Raw genomic sequence first — 26,358 nt, 5'->3', positions numbered from 1 at the left:
AATGATTTTCTGTTAGTCAAGTATTTTTATCTTCAGTTTTATTGTTTCAGAAACTCACAAGTTACAAGGAGAGAATTAAAATTTATAGGTTCAATACTGGCTGACGTTTTCCAAGTATGATTCAATACCAATGTCAATTAGCAATATATACATCCCTAATAATATGGTGTCACATCACCATAAGAAATCATTAATTCTAATCAAACAAGAGTTAAGTGAAACATTTTTATTCATCAAAAGTCATCTACATAAAACTAAAATGAGATTCCTTGTACCAAACACTTAACTGCAAAAACATGTAATTATTTTATAATTTTAATAGACTATTAACAGCATGTTAAAGTTACAAACAGTAGAAAATGTACAATACCATTTCTTATTTTAGGTGACATTACCATATAGAAAAACGTTATAATGCCATTTTCGTAAGTAATTATGATACAGAAAGTAAAATATAAAGAAACAAACAAAATACAAGTACAAAAAATACTAAAAAACAAGCTGTGAGACATATTTTAAGTCAGCTGATAACAGAAATTATGTATGCTAGTTAATGAACACATTCACCATAAAAACAGATTTCCAATACATTAACAATCTAAATTCTTTAAAAAACTTTCCCCAAAAGGTATGAAACAAGCTCCAATTAATGAATACTTTGTTTTTCTGAAATATTAATACAGAAATGACAGTAATGTATAGTATCAGACTTGTTTCAAGTGACTTCTTTTCCCAAGGTAAAAAATTGCCATAATAAAAAATATCAAAGGTATGGGAAAGGTCAGTGACCAATATTAAAACTATCATCTTATTTTTAACATCAGTTTGAGGTCAATGTGGTCAACAGAAACAATTGGTGGGCATTTTTATGTTTGTCCAGGAGTGCTTTTGTATTATACAGAAACAAAAAAATATACAAGCCAGCATGTTTGACCACTAACTGTACAAGAATTTCATGAAGATAATGATATTTAATTTTTTTTACTTTTTTTTTTATTACTTTTATGGAATCATTTGTGAAGAATGGTAGAAAAAAAAGAAATTTACTACTGAAAAGAAAAATAACAAAAATTGGAATTTTCTCATCATTTACCATGATGTGAAAACCACAGGTCTGAGTGTTATAAACTAACTACATACAGTACACAAACTGAGCAATACAAGTTGAGGATTGGTTGAAATTCAAACATCAAAAACTCTATTTAAATAAAGAGAAAATCATATTAGTACAGTGAATATGATAAAACATGAACTTCATTTGATGTTCCCTTTAGTGTATTAAATATCACTTAGATGTCCACTTTGTTACTGGGTTTGTCTTGGTCTAGTGTTTTCCTTTATTTAGGGATTATAACAATATTTATGTCTTCAGCATAAACAGGTCAATAGATAAATTTGCTCCAAACAAAAGATTAAAACAACAGCATACAATAAAAAAGATCAAAATGACTTACAACATCAAATGTATCCTGAGATAAAACTAATTTCAAACATTATATAATTTGTAACGTGAAAAGAAAATACATTGTTTTTTTTGCACACAACCTCTGGATAAAATGTTGATGTCCACCACTTTGTTTGTGTGACCCTACTGATCTGAAATTGCTGTCAAAAAATTGAATTTACACATTTCAATGAGATACTACTAACTTGATATATTTTTGGTCACTCACCTTGGCAGTCCCTCTTTGTTATAGGCATTGTGAAAAAATTATTATGTAGCTCAAGACACTTCAGTTGTACAAAGAAAAACAAGAAACTTAGTCAAAGTTGTACATGTTCTTACATGACCAGTCTAACACAATCATTAACTGAATTAAGAAACTGTTGGTTTTTATCTTGTTAATTTTTAGTTATTTTCTGTCCATTTCTCTTCCCTAAAAGTGTACTAAAAATCATCTCAAATAAGTAGCATCTTAGAAACTAAATACATCTTGTGTGGATAATAAATCAATGATCTGAAAAAAATGCAGTCCATAAATCTTTGTGCTTCCCATAAGACAAGTCACTTATCCTCAGATTTTAGTAATTTCATTAACACTAGTAAGTTAGGTATGAACTTGCTACACTTTAGTTTTTCCAAGTTGGTCAAGTCTAAACATAATATACACTTTTGTATTACCAACTTTGTTTTTCAGAATAATTTCCGTGTTCATTTGCAGAGGCAGACAGACACTTCCCTTTTCAGATGAAGTTGCTTTTGGTTGTTACACAGATATAGTTATCACTCATCAAAACACATCTCAGAAACCTTAAATATTTGTATAGAAGGTGTACAGTTCAGGTGTTTAAAACATAAGTATATTAAAAAACGTTTTCCTACTTTTCTTCCCACATTAATTTCATGTAATTTTTTCTTCTATTCTTATGTTCATATGAAGTGGGTAATAAAACACTATAATCTTAAATAATTTAACCCTTCAGCCTTTAAACTGAGGTTATAAATCACTTTACTCTTATTTGAAAAAAACATGCTCCTATCTGAATCTGATTGATTTCTTTTCCCCTTTAGAATCGCACATATGAAGGAAATAATAATAAAAAAATTCACGTATGAAAACTTAGTCATTTTCTATTCTCTCCCATCTTACTTTTGAAAATTTTATTTAATATCAGACCCAATGATGATGAGAAAACCCTAACAAGCCATGTTTGGGAAACACAAAAGGTACTGCAAACATGAAGCTAGCCTTTTTCAGTTCATTCATATTTACCAACATTCTTTTCTCACAAGGTTGCCTTATGAAAGGAAACTATCCATTCAACCATATTGGATTACCACCATATCAGATCTATAATACAGATTTTACCTTGGTTAAAAAAGAAGCAACAATAGTAATTGTAATTATGACTAGTATTTAATGCCTTTCAAAGTAACATAATACATCAAAATGTTAGTTTATATATAAGATGCAATGAAAGGTCTGTCTTCAAGAAAATGTGCTACTATATTACAAGAGATTTGAAGCATCTTCTGACATAAAAAACCCAAAAACAATATGAAATGCAAAAGCATGAGATATAACTTTAGACAATTTAATAAAACATGAGTCACGAATATTCTCTCTCTCATTGCATACTATGTTTTTATGATAGTTTGATGAAAAGTTGAAAGCATTATCAAATAAAACTTAAACATTTCCTTCAATTTCCCTTGCTAGTTAAAATACATTAATAATTATTGAGTAGCTGACCCATTAAGATCATTCTCCTCTTACAGAAAATTCTGTTGTATTCATGTACTTGCACTAAATTAACACAATTAGTGAAATTAAAATGTTTATAAATCCTGTTAGAAAATGGAGCCAAAATAAATAACTGATGGTTGGCAGACTATATGACCATCTAAGTATCATTATTCATTTATAACCTTTTTGTTTTATATACTACAAGCTGCTAATTGATAATCTGTGCATATCCTGTGTTTTAAGTGCTAGTGTGCTGCCATCTTCAGGAATGTCTTGAAACTTAGCAACCGTTGATGTAAGATATATAAAATAACTAATTATTAGGCTTAAGTTATTATATGTATATAATTATAACAAATGATATATGAAGTACTTAGAAGATCATATAGCTAGTAGAGGACAGACAAAATTAACACACTGGTGATGGTTATTCTAGTTACAATTCAAAGGAGACCTCTTGAATCTGATAAAAAATCTTTTCTATAATTTCTTGCAAATTTTGGAACTGAAGAAGTTAACATAGTCTATTGGTGAGATTTTGAAGATGAAAACACAAGACATCTGCAGAAACAAAAAAAATGTACTCTATTAATGTACAAGTGAAGAAGTCTTTCAAGTTATCTGAAAATTCAAATTGGTAGTTATTAAAAAAACTTAGTAATTTAACTAGGTATTTAAACTTACTTTCAAAAAATATTCATTATATATTTATAATAGAATTAAACTGGTTTATAAGTGTGCGAATAAAGTTTGAATTTTAGAAAAGTGTGGGAAATCATTAACAAATTCACAATGATTATTAGTGTGAACATCAACCATATGAAAAACCAGTTTTCTGAAAACTGTTATTTATTGTTTATAACAGAAGTAAAAAATGTTTTACAAAAATTCATTGCCACTAGATCTAAAAACAAACTCATTTGAATTGAAAGTATGCTTTAAGAATATGACCAGTCAGAATTTTAGAAAAATGTTAGAAATCAATGACTATTTTATAATCAATGTGTACAACTACATGTAAGGTTTGTTCAATGAACCCTCCATGAATGTTGATTCTTTTGAAATAATTGTGACGCAAAAATAGTACATTATTAATAGCTAGTTGCCATGGCAAGAGTCCTTTTTCAAAGTAATGCCTAATATGGTTTTACAGGATATTTAGTTAACTAGTACAAGCCAACCATGGTCTTACACTACTATAAAATGGGTCACTAAAAGTACTTTCTATAACTATGCATCATACTACGTTTTTTGTTGTTTTCTTACAGGGTATTGTACAATAATTTTTATCATTTTTGAAAAAAACAAACAACAAATAAACATGTTATAAAGTTTGATACTATTTTAGTTGTTTGCACATCAGTTTCAGGGCTATAATGATATGTCAGTAACATACTTGTGGTACTTGTACTTCTTTACATCAGCTTTTATTTTTCCCCCCCTTCTTATTCACACTCCAAGTAAATGTCAAATCATATTATTTTGTGATAAAATTTGAATGTAAAAAATGAATTCTACTCTTATTGTTTTAACATACAATCCTTTTTAGTGCATACACTTTGATGATGCTTATATTTAGACTTAGAATTTTTTTCTCTAGCAAAATGAGTAAGAAACTGTTGGATGTACATGTTAAATGAGCAAACTGCACTCATGGTTTCAATGAAACATACCTGTATTGAATGGGTCACTAACTTTTCAGTACCCTTTATTGTATGCTGGTTGTTCAATGCCTGGATAAGGAGGTGGATTGCCAGTATTGACAGGTGGGTAACCTGTGTTGGCAGGTGGATACACAGGATATCCACTACTAGGAGGATACTGTGGCTGATTCACAGGGTATGATGGCTGAACTGGATAAGTAACAGCAGTAGTTGTTGTTGTTGTAGTTCCAAGAGTATTGGCTAGAAGAGAACAGAACAGATACTAAAACAGTATCTAAATATAGATTTTAAAATTAAATGTAATGCATTCTGGTCCAGAAGAAAAAATAATAATTTCATACACAAAATATAACAACGAAAGTAAGTTGATTTAAATCTAAGTCATAGTCATGAGACAATGTGTCATAACATAACAGTGTGTGTATACCAATAAGTATTTAAAGTGTTTTTTTTAATAGTTATATTCTCCACCCCCTCCTCTCTTGTGGTCAGTTTTGCCGCAGATGGTTAGATTTCACCTTAAAGTGACATTCTGCACATACTACAATGTTAAAAAATTTGTTAATTAACAAATATGAATTCATCATATTAATACATCCTTCTCTTCCTCCATTTCTGATGGAGTTTAGGTCAAAACACTTCTATGATCCTCTTCTATTAAAATGACCCTAAACTTTTGAGGGTTGTTACTGTTGCTATTTTATACAAAAACATTTTCTGAAAAAAACTGCATATGTGTGTGTGTGTGTGTGTGTGTGTGTGTGTGTGTGTGTGTGTATATATATAAAACATTTCTGCCTCACTTCCACTTGTAATTTCATCATTTTTGCAATCTTCTGCTTACTACTTCTCATAGTCACCTTCAATGATGGTTACTTTGTAATGTATAAAAATTGCAATTGCACAGTGTTTGCTATTATTCATTACTTACCATCAGCCATCACCATGGTTACTGATCCGATGCTTGAAACTGAGCTTGGTGTTATCTTTTAAACTATGGCTAAGACTTATGTTGTGAAACACAGCCTAGATGTTTTACAATATTTTAAATGTTTGTGTTACTAACTAAAATCAAGCATACAGTGATGAAAAGAAATATGTTTTCAGAAACATTGTATCATAAATGGTTATAATCCTATACTTAAACAAAATATACGTGACATCAATAGTTGTAACAGTAAGTTACTAATCTCTATTGCATGCGTGTCATGCCTGCCAAGTAAACATTAGATTACATCTATGGCATGCATATAATAGATTGAGGCTTCATATTGTAAACCACAGACTATATTAAAACGATTGTGTGTGAATGGTTAGAGAACCACTGTTATTTGCTAACTAGTCGAATAAATTTATAAACTGACACAATGTGCAACAATATACATTAGTAATACTGCTCGGGTTTATTAAAATACTCAAAGCCATTTTACTGTAATTTGGTAGTTTGTTTTTGAATTTTGCACAAAGCCACACAAAAGCTATCTGCACTAGCCATCCCTAATTTTGCAGTGTGAGACTAGAGGAAAAGTAGCTAGTCATCACCACCCACCAAAAGAATAGTGGGATTGACTGTAACATTATAAGATCTCCATGGCTGAAAGGGTGAGCACGTTTAGCGTGATGTAGATTCCGAACCCATGACACTCAGATTATGAGTTGAGCGTCTTAATCCCCAGGCCATAATGGTGGACTAATATTAAAGAACAAACAGGCAATCCCTATTATGAACCACTACAGAAGATATGGAGAGAGTATGTCAATATCAGTTGAACAAATACAGTGAAAAGTTAAAGCTTTCAATATCTAGAGCATGTTTGTAACTGGTTGAAATATACTTCAAATAGGTATTTTCCTCCTCTCACATAAATAGTTATTCTTGTTCAGTTTTGCCCTCTGTATGAAATTTTTTTTTTGGTATACCACAAGTCTTGAGCCCTCACAAACCTTACAATCAACTGCCAAACAAACTGTTGGTATGAACATGTTTTGTAGTCACTATGATGAAAAACCTACACACTGGACTTTCCCCTGAAAATAGACTTTATAATTTAAAAAGTTTCAAAATAATAAGTTTAATTATTACAAATCAAGTGGCTCCAAAGTGTCTCACATGTAAATCATCATGTGACAACCCTCCACCAATAAGTGTGACACTCTCCTTTTATTTGGTTTTACTGAATTATCACTTCTACAATATTTTAACCTGTTCAGTGGCGTAGACAAGATAACTCGTCCAAGCCGATTGGTAACAGTGCCATGGACGAGCTAATTCGTTCTCAATAATACCTAACTTAAACGCTCAATGTCAGCACCATACATGCATTTGACCTATTTACAAACTGTTTCACTTTTGATCCAAAATGTTGTAATGTAAAAAGTTACAAAATGAAGAAGCATTAGTCATATTTTGAACTTGGTTCGGAGATTGAAGATAGCAGTGGTGATTCAAAAGATTCGGATTTTGAAGATTCTTTGAAAAATACGGAAATACGAGGTTCAGATGTTAATGAATGTGATGATAACTGGCCATCAACCAGCACTGGTAAACTGGCGATAACACCAGGGAGTAAACGTAAAATTGCAAGTTGTGTTAAGAACAGTTCCAAGAAAAAGTGCCCTAATGACAATGATTGGAATGCTGAATCCTTTGCTGCTCCAGTTATAAACCCCTTCTCAGGAAATCATGGTGTCCAGTATGACAATTTGAGCCAAGACTCAAAGCCCTTTCATTGTTTTCAAAAGTTCTTCCCTCCCAGAATTGTCAACCATATTGTAACAGAGACCAATAAATATGCAGAAACTATGATGGCCCGTGCTGTTTTCAAGGAACATTCTAGAGTAAAATCATGGAAGCCAACTAACAAGAAGGAAATTTATGAATTTATGGGTCTGATAATGTTAATGGGCATAGAAAGAAAACCAACTATTTCCATGAACTTCAGTACTGACCTTTTGCTTGCCACACCCATTTTTGGTCAGTGTATGTCAAAAAACCGGTTTCTTTTGCTCCTATCGATGCTACTCTTTACTGACAATACCCAGGAATATATTGTTGACCAATGACAGCACAAGATACAGCCCGTTACTGACCATTTACGGGAAAAACGTAGAACCTCATATGTACCAAATGAACATGTTTGTATTGATGAATCTTTGACACTATGGAATGGTCGACTGGGATTTCAACAGTACATTCCATCTAAAAGGGGTAGATTTGGAGTCAAAAGTTATGAGCTATGTGAAAGTGTAACAGGCTATGTTTGAGACTTTTTCATCTACACTGGTGCTACTACACAGTACAGCACTAAAGAGGGCAGACAGGGTGAACATGTTATAAGAATATTGATGGACCCATTGTTTGGACAAAATTACAAGCTCTATTTGGATTGTTTTTTTACAAGTCCCACTTTAGCGAAGACACTGCTTAATCGTGACACCTATTTGTGTGAGACAGTAATGAAAAATCAAACACAAATCCAAAGGGGAGAAATGGAAGTGGCACAAAAAGACAGCATTGGTGTTTTTCACTGGAAGGATAAGAGGGACATTTTCATGTTGAGTACAATACATGACAATACCATGCAAAACACTGTAAAGATCAACTGTGCTTCTGGTGCAGCTGTTATAAAACCAAAATGTGTCATTGATTACAATTGTTATATGGGAGGGGTTGACTTATGTGAGTGTGTTGCATGCTTATCCAAGTGTGCACAAGGCTGTCAAGTGGTACAAAAAAGTATTTTTTCACATGATGGATACAGTAGTGTACAATGCTTTGGTAGTTTACAAATAACTGGGAAACAACCTGTCTCTCCTGGAGTTTAGACTTGGTGTCATCCGTACCCTGACTGAATTACCACATCCAGCGCCCAAAATCCACCGGAGACCGGCCTTCCATGGAAAACCCCCTTTGCCTCACAGAACGTCACTTCCCCGACACTTATTCCCCAAACAGATAAGAAAAAGTACCCCTCTAGAAAGTGTAAAGTGTGCTCTGACAAATCCATGAGGAGGGAAAGCAGATATGAATGTACTGATTGCAAAGTAGCTCTTTGTGTTGACCCCTGCTTCAAAACATTTCACACAAAAGTGAATTATTAAATGTGTCATGTATTTCAATATCCAAAAGTGACATTTTGTGTATTATTGTTTCATGTTTTGTACATATTTCATTTTGTGTACTACTATAAGTTTGACTTAGAGAAAAAAATATTTGTTGCTTATTTCCTTTGTTTTAAAAATTACTCAATTTTGTTGAGAAACCCGGCATAGGAGCTGCCATAGCAGCTGAAATACTTGGCATTCAACAGGTTAAAAAACCATGAGTAGGGCTGAAGGGAAACTATAGTTTCCGAGCTGCCCTGGTTGTCTTGCAGGCTCCCAAAGGACCTGCCTGACTTATATACCTAAAAAACTGGCATGTAAGTTTAGTTTAGTTTTATCATTTTGAATTTAAACAGAAAATGGAAGCACTTGTTTTTTCTGTGAGGAGGAAGTGTGAGAAGAGGTAACCTATCAGAAATACATTTTCAGTAAAAGAAAATAACTTCTGATACAGTACATTATCTCTTCTCAAATGAAAAGCTAGAATCTCACATTGAATAGGTGGATGGACCAGTGCAAGGGAAAACAAAGAATTATTCTTCTAAATCTTAAGAACCTAAAAAGAATAGACCCTCATATGAGAAGATCATACATGGAAGAAAGCTCAACATTTGTACCAGGGAATTTGACAATTGGATGATTAATATTGGAACAATGTCTCTAATGTACACTGTCTCACTCAAAACTAAACCAACAGGAACTGCTCCTTGTGCAATAACGTCAAGAAATAGTGTAAGAGGCAGTACCTCTATTGTGACCCATAACACACACTATGTGTTAGAACTTATGTTGATTGGTCCAGCTCTGAATCCGAAACCACTGGGAACTGATATCCATATAGGGGTAAGATGAGAAATTCCAAGTGAAGAGGTGAACAGCAATTTTAACTGCTCATTCCAAAGCTATCACACTCCCTCAGATAACTTGTACAGAGATGTAGTATCAGATTGGATGACATCTCATTATTTACACCAACTCCTTACCTTCAGCTGAATGGTCTTATCATTATCACATTCAGGAAGATGCCTCCATAGTCCACCACCCCAGTGGCTTGGACCTGTAAAGTGGTGAGGACTTCTAGACTACACTAGACAAAAAGGGGGAGAGAAGAAAATGAGGTGTATAATTATGAAAATGACAACACCAGAGACAGTAAAATGTGACCACAAAAATCCTATTTTCAAAAGCAGACACTACTGATTTATTCAATCAAAGGCATGGCATAGATAGGCAGTTATCCCTTTCTGCTTTAACCATAACGTCCATGGGTCAGTACACACTGGGATGGGCATATTAATTAAGTAAATATATTGCAAGGAAAACCATCTCCACAGTGTGCAAAAGATGGCAACAGGTGAATGACACTGCTCCAACAAGAAACAGCTATTCAGAGCAAAGATTGAGCGATGATCATATGAGTCCCAGTGCTTGAAAGAAGTACCTGCAGCACATGATATGGTTGATATGCAGGGAGAAGTGAAGATGCAAAATCAGAGAGAAGATATTAGGAATTGATAACAAAAAAAAATAAGAGAGAAGGAATAAAAGGCCAATCACAATTAGAATACAATCTGTAAGGGAAGAAAAATCACAAAGAAGTGTTGCAAGGGAAGAAAACATTGGGAAATGGATTACATGGAAAGAAGCCTTAAAAGCAATACAGCAACCATTAACATGTACTGGACAGAGACTATCATATGGATACAATAAAGACTAAAGGTGGATGATGGCACAAAACAAAAATGTTGAAAAGAACTTACCACTGAGCCCTCAAAATGCAGGTTAATAAAAGTAATCAAAAGTAAAAAAGAACTGAGATGAAATAGCTGAGAAAACATGATCTGTGCTGGCCAGGAAGGATCAGTCAGAAAGACCAGATTCAGAGTGAAACAGATGAACAAACATTTTGGGAAGAAAAATTATTGAAATAAGAAAAAAGCTGACTTATAAACTGAATCTAATCTTGTCTGAACATATCAACAGCTAGGACAAATGAATGATGAACCAGAGACCAAAGATAAAAGAGGTAACTTGAAACTGATAAAAGATTCAAATACTTCCCATGGAGAAGTACTCCACAGGAAGCACAGCCCTCCAAAAGTTTGAGGATTGAGAGGTTACTACCTGGGAGAAAGTTTGTCTGGAAGGTCTATCAGCAACAAGGACAAAAGCACATGGAACATTACACTCCAGGAGATGTAAATGAAGTGTGTGGGTTCCAAAAGGGAGATCCAGAGATCCACTGTCTACCACAAAGGGAATGAGAATGAATGTCTTCTTGGCAAGTGATTTTAGCTACAACCACCAAACAGTTAAAATGAAATATGATTAGTCAAATTTGAACAAGAGGAAGAGAGTGAATTAAAACACATTGGAAAGATGGAATTGTCAAAGTGTAAATAGGATATGACTATCTGTAGACCATTGTCCTGAAGCCTTCTATTGATTGAATCAGGACCACCTATGAAGATGAGTATCAGGGAAGAGAAATATTCCAAAAAAGAAGGTATTTCTGAACCTAATATCATGGGGAATATGTTTAATCATATAGTTGAAGGAGAAGGACTAAAGTTGGGAACATCTACATAAACCCTGTAGAAAGCAACCATGAGTCATGCAACATCTCCTCAAAAAGTTATCAAGTGTGCTAGACTCAAAGGGAAGAAATGTTCCTATATAAACCAAATATCCAAATGCATTTGATCCTCACAAGTGAACTACAATGACTTGGATGACCAAAAAGACCATTTAAAGCATTTGAGGAGGAGAATGATGGTCCTGACAGGGTGAGGTGTTTAAGAATACACTCCCCAAAGAGATTAGAATGTGAGGTATGTAAAAGGAAAACGCATTCTACTGGAAATTCCACTGTAAGCTGACTGTGAAAGGAGTAGAAGAATATGTTAAAACTACCCATGTTAAAAAGAACCTAACTGAAGCTAGACATCCAATTAATGGTGCAAGGAAATTCCTCCAAAATGCCAAAGTCAGGTAAAATTCAGGCCACCCAATAAAAGATGTATGGAACTGAAACAGGACCAAAGGGCACAAAACTGGTACCAAATCAGTGAAAAACATAAAATAGTGTCTTGTGAAATGACAAATAAATTGTACCATAGGCATTCTCAATCATGCAGAAATAACCTACCCAAATATGATCAAATACAACATATTAAAATGTGAAAAACCCACAAAGTGGCTGAGGCAGGAATGATCAACCAAGAATTCCAATCAGCATTGAGCATATATAATAAATGGATAAACCTGTAGGAAACATAGATAAAAGGTTAGTTGACAAACATGTAAAATGAATAAAAAGGAGTTTTTCAGGATGAAACAAAAGATCAACTAAAAAGTTAAATATAACATATCAGATACGCTATGTGATGCTAAACGTACAGAAGTAACCCCATAAATCTGACCTATTGAGAATAAAAAACTTACCATTAGTCCTTATTAGCAGTGGATAGTAAACAAATGGTAGTTTTCCACCCTAAAAGATCCCAAAAGCAAACAATGTGTGGAATGAAAGAACTAAAGATTACAAACACCATAACATGGAAGGAAGGAGAAGACATCCCATGAAAACTCTTAAATATAAGTGGAACACCTACGAAAGGAGGTGCAAGTTAAATATTGTGTTGGAGAGTCAATAGGATAATACAAAGCTGAAAAAAATAGGTAGGAGTTAAAAGAGATAGGATTAACAGAGATCCAAATGATATAAAATCAGAAAAGAAAAACATGAGATAGGTTTAACAGATTCTGCAGAAGAAATCTGGGAAGGCAATCCATGATCAAGTGGAAGAAAAGTGAAAAATTTTACAATGGTCTGAACCCATTTCAGACCATTTAAGAGGAAGACAAGCAATAATAGGAACAGGTAGGGTGGACCCCAAGAGCCCTCATAAACAAAATTAATGGCATGAAGTGTATATTATATGAATGAAAATTAATGGGAAATATGAAATTTACATAAATTGTAAATGTTAAGAAGTCGTGTTGTAAAAAAAAAAACAACTATTAGATGTCACATCTTGAAAAAAAGTTATTTAACATAACTATCAATTAACCTGTAAGCAAAATTACAGGTGAAAACTGAAAACAACAGGCATTTGTTAAGTCTATTTGAACAGTGCAGGACAAAGGATATCATTAAGCTCTAAATTAAAAACTAACTGAACAATATGTATGGATAATACTGTGAAAAGAATTTTGTACAGACCCTGGCTCAAGAGATCCATATAGACCACGTTAATATAAAGAGGTATAAAAAATAATGACAATGAAATAAGACATTTTATAAAATTAAGTGTGTACTAACAATAACATATGTATGAGACATGATGTGTGGAAGAAAAACAATATAGTTAAACTAGTGATTGATATACCAGGAAGTTGAATTGCAAGTAATTTCAAAATAACAAAGACCCATGTTAAGCCTAACTAAATGGTATAGGACAAAGGATACAATTAAGCCTAATTTTGAACATGAACTTGACCATGAGTAACAACCAATCAAATGAAACTTATGGAACCCAAAAAACTGAAGGTAATAATATTAGCAGTAAAATTATTCAAAACCTATAATAGAATAATGTATTGTCTTTCCAAAATTAACAGACTGTGTTTCAAACTGTGTGAGCCTCCAAAATCATATCAAGGCCTCACAAAGGTCAGCTCAGTCTTTTGAGGAAGTAAAGCCAATAATTTTCCTGTGAAGTATTGTCACCTGAAGCCTATGTAAGTATGCTGACACAACAGAATCTCTGAAGTGGTGACTTACAAATGATAATTCAAAATGAATAACTAAACAACTGTGTTGGCAAAAAGAAATGTTTGTAATGAAGTAGTAAGTTTCACAACTGGGCAAAACAAAATTATTTCACTTAAGAATAACAAAACAATTTAGAAATATCACTTGTATAACAAACAGTAAACCTGTCAAGAGAAATTAATAAAAGATACTGAAAAACAAACTTAGAGCACAAACCAAATATTAGAACATGAGTATTGCCAAACAAGTAGTGATAATTAGTAGAATCAAAGAGAAGTCACATGCATCAGGATTATGTGCTTGTGTTGTACTCTTATTGGCAAAGGGCTGTCATGTTTTTTTGTTTTTTTAAAAGCAAGATGCATTTAAACTAGTTGTTTGTAAAGTATGTAAATAGGCTTGTAGCATGAAAAAATAATTTATGCATAGAGTGAGCAGCACTAAATGAGAATAGCTATTTGTGTTAGTAGACGTAATGCATCAGGATTTTCAATTATAAACTGTTTTGATGTTAAGTTTAGTAACATAAGAATGGAAAAAAAAAAAAAGGGGTCATGCTGTGCACCCTTTGACCCATCAACATCCACAGGGTTAATGGTGTATGATCTGTGATTATTTGATATATACATATTTTATGTCTCCATAATCTCTCATTTAAAGTTTATAGTTTATTTTCAAAAGTAGCAAAATACAACTAGAGGGGGTTGTATTTTTGTAATCAATAAAACAAACATACCAAACCAAGCCTTTTTGCTTATTTTAACAAAAACAAGTGAAGTCATCCAACTAAGTAATTACAAAATTGCCTTTTATTTTTAATGAGTGATTTGTATCCTTTTTTTTTTTTCCAAGTGATCAAAATTTCAGAAAAACACTAATTTTCTTACAAAATTATTGCATTTCATACACAAACTGTTGAAATTTGAGCATGATCATTACATAAGACTTGTTACCAGGGTCTAAACTCAGTGAAGATATTTTTTCTACAACTACAGTTATAGAATAGAATATATTATATAAAATACATATTTTTTCATCAATTCAACAAGTGTTGAAATGAAGAAGTAATAAGCATGCTTATGTACATAAACAGCAATTTCCTTTTTTTCTTTGATAAATTATCACTGTTGTTTTGCCACAGCACAAAATTTCTCACTTTGTCAGTTGCCACAATAACTAGAAGCATCATCTTGATCATTACACTGAACATAATTGAGTGTATTAACCTTACTATGCTGTGAAACAATAGCCTAGGTGTATCTCAGAATGGCTGGTATGGGCATTAACACTTTTATTGATAAGGAGAGAACAACATTTTGACCCTCCTAGTTCATCTTCGTGTTAAGATGTCCTAGGAATGTCAAAATGTTGTTGACCTAAAATGTAGATGACCTTATCAATAAGTGTTAATACCCATACCAGCCATTCTAAGATACATTTTTATTTCATGCAGGTTTTTCATAATCAAGAATAGCCTTGTTGTATGAATCAGTGTAAATAAAGTTCATATTAATATCACCTCTTGACACAGCTGTGAAGTAAGTTACTTTCTATAACTTTTAGTACAGTATATAGTTTACAATACAATGCTATCATACTTATTCTGGAGTGACTTTAAAACAGTCTAAACTTTACCAATCACAAACTTACTTACCATAGCAATTAACCAGAGTACTGTTAGCAAAAGTTAAATTATAACCCTCATAGATACATCTTCTACAGGGTCAAGGTCACAAGGAATAATTGTTTTATTTTTGCAAAGGACAGAGAATAAAAATGACCACACATGCATAAAGGTGAAGGATTAATGGAATCTGCTAATCAATTAATCAGCCTCATTTGCTGATCAATCAATTATTCTCACACAAGACTTGGGTGGTTGGAATCATTGAAAATTGTAATTTTGTTTAAATCATTATTTTTTGTGATTAGTAATAATAATTTAAAACGAACAACTAAATTAATCTGAAATAATAATGAGGAATCACAGTGAGAGTATTTGGATTACTTGAAGATTGGGAATATTGAACACAGGAATAATTAAAAATATTTATTTCAATTAATTAATCTTTTTCACACTGGTAAATAATCAATTTTGGACACTAATTATTTCAATAATGATTGATAGTTACATATAATTAATATGAATTGAGTTAATTGATGAGGTTTATGCATTTCTCTATTAAAAATGTCTTACATTAATCCACTGAAACAAATGAAATGTTCATGCAAAATAAGTTATTTTATTTTCTAAATGGTCTAACACCTGGTGTACTATCATTAATGTTTAAAATGACACATTTTATCATTTATAAAGGAAACTACTATATGAATTTTATAAGACTTATTAACTGTAGTGCATCACTTAACACTGAATCCTTCAACAATAAGGCTTCTCATGAAAGAACAAAATTCAAAAGCATAAATTAATACAGTTGTAAAGCAATAAGTGATAATTACCACCAGAGATGGACAATTAAACTGAACAAGTGACAGATACATACGTGAATTTGATAGAATAATTCCTTGTTGCCGTCTTTTTGCCAAGAGACAACAGCTACAGCAGCAACAACAAATGATGACACTGATGATGACAACAACAACCACAGAGACGAGGATACCCACAATTAATCCAACCACATTACTGTAAAACAAAATAAGCATTTTCAGCACTGACCTGGAAGACTGAATAAATATTAAGATATAAGAATATGCATTCAGTCAAGTTTTAAAACAACTTTTTTGCATGCAAACAAAATCTTAATCCAACATCAACTGTTCAGAAGTATTTTTATGTATTTAATGTTTTCCTTAATCTAACCATATAATTCCAAATTTCAAAAGTTATTATAGTTTGTTTTAGGGTCTGTGTGAATTTTAGTAATTTTGTCAGTGAAAAAAAAGGTTCCTTAAAGAGAGGGGATCTGATTGAAGCATTTAAGATTGTAAAGGGAATTAACAGCATTGATAAATCATTTTCTTTCATATTTAACAATAACTACAGTAGGATTAAGGAACACAAATATAAATTTTAGCAGGCCAGGAGTCATCTTCAGCTAAGATGATTTTATTTTGTTTAACATGGTGGTTAGTTTTTCAGATAGGTTGCTTTCAAATGTTGTACATATAGTAAATTTAAGTGATTTTAACAGAAAGTTTGATAGGTATATGAATGATAAGGGATGGTTTTTAAGTTTTTTTTTTATTAATAGTTTTAGTTTAGTTTAGAGGATGGAATAGGTCCAATCTTGTTTCAAAATGTTATGTTAAACATTGTGTTCTGATGGTCTATAGGCTATAGTTTATCCTGAATAAATTTCTTTTTTTAAATTTGTTTATAATTTTACTTTAGTACAGAGGATGGGACAGCAGGGATGGACCAACAGGTCCCTTATCCCTAAACATTATGTTAACTTCTCATACACATCATGAATATTATAAATAGAACACACAAACTGTCAGTGTACACAATATTACATTTCAGCACTAAATTCTTCAGATGTACAACAGTAACGATAATCTTCAGAACCACAGCAATAAACCTTGTCTACATTATCTCCTATTCCTGGACAACGGAAGTGAGTGGTGAATCCAAGAACCTCCTTAGTGCAAGTCATCGACATAACTACATCACAAAGAAATCCATAGAATTTGAATTAGCTGATTTATATATAATTTAATGAGACAAACATCTGTATCACCATTGCTTATCATATTATTACACATAACATGTCAAAAGAACTGGTACTAGAATGACTATTTTAAGTTACAAGACGAGGCTTAATTTTTGGACTTGTACAAACCAGAATCCAGAAGAATTAAGAATACATAGTTTAAGTGTTCCAGACTATTACTGTTTAGACAAACTTCTAGAGGGTTGTCTTAGTGGAAAAATTATAAAAGTGAATTTGAACACCAGAGATGAATAGTTTTAAGCTACAAAAGCTTAGATGTATGTGTATGGTTTGTCAGAATATAAAGAGCTACAAGTTTGTGGAATTGATTAATTGAGAATTTGGTTTGTGCTACTCAAATTCTTTTAAAGTTTTGTTTACTAGGTTTAGGAATGTGAGGATAATATTTAGGCTTAATATAAAGTAAAAAACCCATAAGTGAAGCAAAGTGACTTTAGCAGCTTAGTAAACATTACAAGGATTTCTAACACAGAATATCAGGTTTTTAAATCAAGCATTAAAGATATTTTAAAGATTTTCTTTTACATTTTTTTCAGGTTGTTAATTAAACAACATGCAGAGTAATTTTGTTTTTACAATTAAAAAACACTTATGCATCAGAATATTTTCAAATCTCACATATAAAATCTTTATAACCTCCATCCAGATAATTATCTTTTTTTTTTAAATAATTTATATTTTATCTTTTTTTTTCACCACTATCTGTATGGGTTGGTTCAAATTAACTAACCTTGTAATCTACATACAAAATTAGGAAACAATTTGTCTTCCTAGAATAATTATAAATTATAGCACAAAAACACAAGTGTTTTATCTAAATCACTTAAATGTCATAACATTACACATTCATATACATTTGTTGTTTTTATTGTATTGGCCTTTCAGTAGGGTCTGACTAACATTACAAAAGTTGCACCGACACTGCACATGCTCATGTTACCATATTTAACATAGAACTGGCCTTTACAAAGTGACCCATCTTGGCTGTGTTTTAGTGGGCCTGCATTTTATAATACAGTCACATCTCAGTTTTAATAAATTGTGTGTTCATACACATTATTACTATTTACAAAAAGTTCTTAAACTTATATTTCTAAAACATAGAAAGGTAAATAAAGTATAACAGAGCATTTTCAAACACAGGAAGAGGCTAGTGGGGTCACTGATTCAGTACCTCATTTATATCTATGCAAATATAAAAGATGAGTTTTTTTTTACATTCTGGATTTTCAATATTTGTAATTTGAGTTCCTAATTCATAAGAAACTATATGTTACGTACTTGGACATCACAACCATATAATACAAAACACAGCTACATTCAACACCATATGACACACAAACTGATATTTATGAATTTGTTTTTAATATTTAGTTTTAAATTAAAAAATTAACAAATGGATGATACAAAAATTTAAATTATAATCTACAGTTTGATATCAAAATTCTGACATACATTCGTAAGAGTACTTCAATCAAATGTTGAATATGAGTCAACAAATGTGATACAACATGGCTGATCCACGAAGACAGACTTAAAACAGATTTGTTGCGAGTTTTTGGCCTTCTTACTGGGGCCTTCGTTGGGAAAAAATGCACTGTTGTCCAATGGCGATTCCAGTAAGAGGGTCAAAAGCTCACAATGAAAGCATTTTAAAGTGGTAAAAAGTCTGTTTTTATAATTCTACATATTAATTTATCTATATTATGAGTCTTAAACAACAATCTCAATCTCCCATCTTCATTACTAGTTCTTTGCACAATAATTAAACCTCTTGCAACAGATCAGGGTTTAACAGTTATGTTATTGGGTTTGCCAACTTGTATTCAAAATTTTATTGATCTAGTATTTTATGAATTTGTCAACAGATTTGGAATGAAATTGTAGATTATAATTCAAACTTTAATATTATATATGAATTAATTTCTTAGTATAAAAGTAAATATTAAAATAACATTTAAATATAGGTTTTAGTAAGTCACCTGGTATGTTGAATGTAGCACTTTAAAATTAGATGTTTGTGATGTCAAAGTACGAAGGATATGGTTTCATATACATCAGGAACTCAAATTAATAATACTGACAACCTAGAATATAAAATATTTTACCTCATACAATTTTCTTTTGTTGAGATATGGCTTATGTACTGAATCAAAAACAGTAGGCCACACTCATCTCTTCATTTTTGGAAACAGTCCCTTATATACTCTTACTACAGTATACGACATGTAAATAACTAATTTACAGTTTAAAATATACCAAGAGTTTTCTTAGCCATTTTAATCTTAAAATGCTACAGCATTCTTTTCATCCAAGTTTTCAAAGAGGTAGATTGCATCTTTAGTCTGCATGAAGTTTCATATTTTTTAAAATATAAATAAATCTTAGTAAGTTTAATAAATTACAGTGGCCTTCTATGGTATTAGTATAGTTATTTATGATTTTTTTGGTTATTCAACTGCACATATATATGTATAAATCTTAAAATAAATTTGTTTCATATCCTCCATGTGTGAAATTTTAAAAGGCTTAGCAACCTGTGTCCAGCAACAAACAAATATAAAGATTGTAGTGAAAAGAGATGTTTGTTTTACTTCACGATTTTTCTATAATTTAAGAAAAATAACTTTAATAATGTATTTCTAAATAGTAATGACCTGTATACATTTATATAATGTAAAATAATTGAAATGTGCTTGCATATTGCAAAATACTAGTTTACTAAAACATAGCCAAAACAGGGAAGACTATAAAGGTCAGTTTTACATTACTGGATATGTGACCTGAGTGCATGTGCACCATGTCAATGCAAACTGTATAATGTTAGGTAGGAAAGACTGAAAGGTCAATAGAATAACAAAATAACATATGTTCATATATAAAGCATTACAAGACTTAAACTACTTAGACTAGACATGCATTTTTGTACTATAGTCATACTGTAGTCATTCTAGCCCAAAGAAAAACACAATTTATATTTCCTCATTTTTTATGATGGTTACAAGGTTGGTCAAGTGACAAACCTCATACAGTTAAAATATAGAAAATATAAAGTCTTACTGAAAACAAACATTTGAAATGTATGCAGGAGGTTTCATTTAATATGTGAAAATGTGCAGACAAACTTGTGAATATTATACTGAGCCCATTGTGAAAGTTTGTTTGTTTTAGATTTTGTACAAAGCTACTCAAGGGCTATCTGTGTTAGCTGTCCCTAATTTAACAGTGCAAGACAAGAGAGAAGGCAGCTAGTCATCACCATCCACTGCCAACTCTTGAGCTACTCTTTTACCAACAAATAGTGGGATTGACCATCACATTATAATGCTCCCATGGCTGAAAGGGGAAGCATGTTTGGTGTGATGGGGGTTCGAACCCACAAATCTCAGATTATAAGTCGAATGCCTAAACCCACCTGGCCATGCCAGGCCCCCATTGTAAAAGAGTTAAAATGCACTACAAAGTGGAAAAAAGTCCATTTATAATTATACATATTAATTTACCTGCACTGTGGGTCTTAAACAACAACCTCAATACATGTTTATCATCTCCCATATTCATCACCTGTTTTTTGCACACTAATTAAAGCATATCTTTGCACTTCATGTAAAACAAAAATTATCTGAAATCACAAACTGTAACAGTTCACAATCAAGGCCTCAGTTTCTCTAGATGAGTCTATAAGCTTTCTCATGCTGTCCAGCTGGTTCTTATTTTCATAATAGCTGATAGCAAGCTAGCTGGTATTTTTATCATATTTCAGTGAGGTAGTTACTACAGCATTAGATGCTCACCACAAAGTATGTCTAGTTCTTGATAGTGAGAAACCCATTTGAAATAAAAATGGATCTCAGAACAGCTGACATTACCTAACATTCAACTACAATGCCCCTTACAATCCCATACCCATCTACACTCTCGTTCTTAAGACATGTGCCTGGCAACAATCAGTTACACCCTCTCTTTGTTAAGCTGAAGATGACCCAGGTGGGTTGAAACATTATTCTCTGCTTATCAATAAAAGTGTTAATACCTATACCAGCCATTCTGAGGTAGAGAGTATGACTAAGCTGGTAAGTTGAAAAACCTACTGTTCTTCACAGTCACAACAAAAACCTGTAAAACTATACAAAATGCTTGCTGTACTTATTTTATCTTTCCATTTGTCTTCTGCTCAGAGGTGAACAAGAGAAGTTAATAACACAGATTTCTCACTATGAATCACCAGTATGTTTGTTTTTGAATTTTGCACAAAGCTACACAAGTGCTATCTGTGACAGCCATTCCTAATTTATCAGTGTAAGACTAGAGGGAAGGCAGCTAGTCATCACCACCCACTGCCAACTCTTGGGCTACGTTTTTACCAATGAATAGTAGGATTGGCCATCACATTACAATGCCCCCACAGTTGAAAGGGCAAGCATAGTTGGTGCAACGGAGATTCAAATGCCTTAGCCCACGTGGACATGCCAGGCCTCACCAGTATGACCCACAGTAAATACTCCTCTGCAAGATGTTAAATATTAAGTATTACATTTTGACTTCGGACTAGGAAGTTTTGAAAACGAAATATGAATGATCGAAATAAGTTTTTATTCTTAGCATGAAAATCAATTTGGTAAAAACACTATTAAAAATCTGATTTTCTGTGTATAACAGATTAATACTGCTCATGTTCTAAATATACGTAGGTCCAAGAAGTGTCTTGATGAAAATGAAATAGAAGCCTATAATCCGAGTATTTTAAACGGTGGGTATTTCTTCTTCAGGGGCAAACTGGAAGTCAGTATTGTAATTTTTATTGAAAAATATCTGCGGGCTTACAACACTAAAGACCGTGTTCCGATACTCGCAGTTGGCACAGCATAGTAATCCTACCGTGTAGCTTTGTGTTTAACTACAAACAAACAGAAATAATTTTGACAGTTTTACACTAGTGTAAAAGTTATCACTTCTACTCTGTTTTCAGTTACTTGGCTATTGATACTTTACGTCTATGAAGTCCTTCCGAGTCAATGAACTTAACTGTGACACGTTTATTAAAAGAGATAAATTATTGCTACATTGGTTGGACTAGGTATTAATTTGACTCAATAATCCAACAGCCAAACACTAGAGCTGTTCAATATTTGTATTTTTCTACAAATTTTATTTCTTTTTCTTTCCCACAAAGTAGAATTCATAACTTTAGAGCATACTTGTTCCAGTTGATTGACAGAACCTAGACCAGTCACATCTTAAAATATCAGCCACTAACAATGTCATGCAAACCTTTAATAAAAGTTATTTGAAATGCAATTCCATAAAATTTTAAAGGGACAAAAATAACTTATTAGCCCATCAAAGATGTCCCTTGGAACTTCCAATTATAACCACTCACTACTCACATATTCATCTAATCTTTTCTTGAACTCAGTTAAATTTCAACCTGCACCACCCTTAAAAGTAGGTCATTCCAAAAGCCAACCATCCTGTTTCAAAAGTTATACTGCAAATTTCATTAATTTGAACTTATGGCCCCTTGTCCTATTGTTTTCACAGCTAAACACAAAGTTTGATAGATCTATATTATCAATACCCTTAAATAATCTTAAGAACCTCAATCAAATCCCTCTGACCATTCTCCTCTCCAGAGAAAACTTGTGATTTTAGTCTGTCCTCATAAGACAATCCCACCATACCATATATCATTCAAGTAGATCTTCTCTGAGCCTTCTCCAACAAATCAACATCCTTCTTGAGGAAAAGTCCAAAACTGGACACAGTACTCTAAATGAGATCTTACAAGAGATCTATACAATTAAACAGTATCCATTGTCATGTATTCATTATTTCTATAGATGCTACCCAAAATCCTATTAGCCCTATTGCTAGCTATGATAAAGATGACTTCAATGATTTTTTGGTCACAACTCCAAGATATTTTTCTTCAACCTCAGTATTTAACATATAAATTCCCATATAAATAATTGTAACAGTAATATGATCAATGAAAACCTATATGAATAACTTTACATTTTGGATAATCAAACATCATCTGCCACATATTAGCCCACTACATCAAATGATATAAATCTCCCGTAAATCTGCAGAATCTCTGATCTGGTTAGTTGGTTCAAAAATGTTAACGTCATCTACAAACTTCAAGATCTTGTTGGTCATTCTAGTCAGTATCATTAATATAAATTAGAAACAGCAAAGGGCCCAGCACTGAACCATGAGTTACCACTTGTATCTGTGATCCAGTCAGGTCTAACTTCATTTATTACTGTTCTCTGCTTTCTACTCTCCAGCCAATTTTCAATCCAATTTAATAACATTGTCCCCATACACACACATTTAATTTTTGTGACAAGCCTTTTGTGAAGCACCTGATCAAACACTTCTTAAAAATCAAGATAAACCACATCCACAGTGTTTCCTTCATGAATTCTTCCAGTAACATCAAAGAATGTCAGTAGATTTGTTGAACAAGATTTTCCCTTAATGAAACCATGCTGGTTCTTTAACACTATCAAACTGCTTGAGTGACTTTGCAGTATATTTTAATCACACTTTCCAAAACCATTCCAACCACTGATGTAAGACTAAATTCAAATTTCAAAGTAGTCAACTTCCAATCTTCTAATACTTTTCCCCTACTCAATGAGTTGTAAAAAACATTAATTGGCAGTTCAGAAATAAAATATTTTAAAGTTCCTTTGAAACTCTAGGATAATAATTGTCTAGTCCAGGAAATTTATTAATTTTTAGGTTTCCCAACTTTTCTCTTAGAGTTTCAAAACTTAAAATGGTATCTTTTATATCAGTATTTTCTCCATACATAAAGTGCTGTAGTTGAGATATAGTGCTTGTATCTTCCTTCATAAAAAGTAAAGGGGACATATAGTTATCCAAGTTCTTACTGTTTCCAGTAAGTTTAAAATTCATGAATTTATTATTTACATCCCTAAAATGATCTCTTAAACCTTCAAACCAGCCATTTCCTAACCATTAACCAACTAAAAACTTTCCATTACTTCCTTTTTAATAGCACACTCTTCATTCTAACATTTCATTAACCTTCGACATGCTTTGTAATTAAACATTTTTGCTGTTAACTTTTAATATTACCAACCAGCTGCCACAAACACACCCTTTTTCATTTTCTGTTACACGTAAACCTCTTCAAAGTCATGCAGTTTCTAGATATATTATCTGGTAGCAAGGAATAATCTTTCCTTTTCAATTACTAAATTATCAAATACCCAGCAATACAAAAAATTAGAAAATTAATGAGCTACGACGACCTCTAATTTGACTTACAAGTTACAGAATGTGTAATACTTATACCTAAAGTGTTACAGCGTAAACTAATTAAACTATTCTCACCGAAGGAATCTCACCTTGATTAACAAAACAAAAACTCAAAACGATAAACAGCATTGTCAATGTAGTCTTCATTTTGAAACTTCAAGTTTGATCTTATTTTAATCTATTAACGTAACTCTTTATCCCAGCAAATAATTCAAACCAAAACTTATATTTCTTTCTTCTTGTGAAGATACTTCATTCCTACACTTCAAAATACTACAAACTACTCTTACGTCACGCCTACAAATATCAAACGAAGCAAAACTGCAATGGCGTAGCAAAACCCGGAAGAGCACAGAGTGCAGCATTAAAAATAATTAAAAATCTTAATTAAAAAAAAATTATGGGAAAAGAAAATGTAAGTGATAAAAGAATATACTTTGAAAAATAATAGCGCACAACAAGAAATAAACACCACAAATCTATAATAAATTAAAATATAATATGCCAGGGAAGGATCGTTTTCGCGAAACATCCTGCAAAACTCCCAGATTCTCATGGTAATATTCATCAGCTGTTTGTTGTTTTTAGCATTATAATCTATCAGGGTTAAGACTGAGGCAGTGGGGATTGTGTCCCGCAGATCTGGAAAGAATACATTTTCTGTTAAAGTAACAGCCAGCCTTAAGGCAAGGGTCACTCGCTATGAAATATCTGCTTAGATATTTATGTGATATTCTTAAAAATAAAGTTGCAAAAGCCATAAGGCTGGCGTAGTGATTAAAGTGGGCTCTGCTTCAAAATAATGATAAATTATCATCAGACTGGTATATATGTGTGTGTGTATTATATGTCATTTATTCGAACAATTTTACTTCTAGGCCAACAATCTCACCACCACAGAAAAAAAACTCCAAAAAATGTACTTTCCTCTCTATGCTAGGTCATCATTCTTTTGTCAGTACTGCATCCTAAGCTTAAAATACAAGTCAACCAAACCAGAGTCTACACTGCAAATCAACAAATTCAAACCTCAGCTACAGCTTTTGATATAATATCTACATTTAAAGTGTGTATATCTAAATATCATACCCAGCACATCGATGAATCCACAAATGATGAAACCCGATCAAACATAATGAACGATTATAATCTTTCAGACGTCATTTCTAAAAACTAAAACAATACTGTTATAAGTTATAATTTTATAGTTTTAATTTAGAAGTTAAACTTATCCTAGAATACCTGAAAAGTTCTGGAATCTACTAACAGAGAGATTTTTGCGAAGTTTTTCAGGAATTAGCTGCAGACATAAATAAGAATAGGCTGGCTAATTAAAGCTAAGCTTATTAAAAATCAACTATTTAGTGAAATACTTAGTTTCGGGGAAGTATTTAGATCAGTGTTGGTTATCGCATATATTCAATTACGCAATCCAATACGTAAAATTGTATAAGTACATTTATTTTTACATTAGTCGTGATTTAATTTGAATTAACATAGTATTTATATTTTAACTTTATTTATTAACGTGGGCTTACAACAGTGTAAATCACAACAGTATACGAAGAAGTCACTTCATAGAAATGTTAAGAAAGAAGTAAACTAATTTATTATCGTTATCTGAGCTGTACTTC

The 26,358-nt window shown here is 32.2% G+C and overlaps 1 protein-coding gene across 1 annotated transcript; it reads right to left on the bottom strand.

The window, feature by feature from the left end:
• Nucleotides 1-211: 211 nt before the first annotated feature.
• On the bottom strand, nucleotides 212-25,077 carry LOC143240230 (uncharacterized). Its single transcript, XM_076482358.1, has 5 exons — nucleotides 24,814-25,077; nucleotides 17,211-17,358; nucleotides 16,238-16,377; nucleotides 4,862-5,092; nucleotides 212-3,749 (listed from the first exon to the last, which is right to left on the bottom strand). The coding sequence occupies exons 1-4, from the start codon at nucleotides 24,869-24,871 to the stop codon at nucleotides 4,887-4,889; spliced, it is 552 nt and encodes a 183-aa protein (XP_076338473.1). The 5' UTR covers nucleotides 24,872-25,077; the 3' UTR covers nucleotides 212-3,749; nucleotides 4,862-4,886.
• Nucleotides 25,078-26,358: the final 1,281 nt, after the last annotated feature.

This window comes from Tachypleus tridentatus, chromosome 13, assembly GCF_004210375.1.
Source record: "Tachypleus tridentatus isolate NWPU-2018 chromosome 13, ASM421037v1, whole genome shotgun sequence".
Taxonomy (NCBI): Eukaryota; Metazoa; Arthropoda; class Merostomata; order Xiphosura; family Limulidae; genus Tachypleus; species Tachypleus tridentatus.
The sequence above is the reverse complement of the archived record's forward strand: the minus strand, read 5'-3'. Positions and strand labels throughout refer to the sequence as shown.

Excerpts from the sequence above, each read along its gene's own strand:
- LOC143240230 (XM_076482358.1), bottom strand. The coding sequence starts at position 24,871 with ATGAAGACTACATTGACAATGCTGTTTATCGTTTTGAGTTTTTGTTTT. Across the intron at positions 17,359-24,813 it reads TTTTTGTTTTGTTAATCAAG|TTATGTCGATGACTTGCACT; the intron begins GTGAGATTCCTT and ends TTTGTGATGTAG. Across the intron at positions 5,093-16,237 it reads AATTATTCTATCAAATTCAC|CCAATACTCTTGGAACTACA; the intron begins GTATGTATCTGT and ends GTTCTCTTCTAG.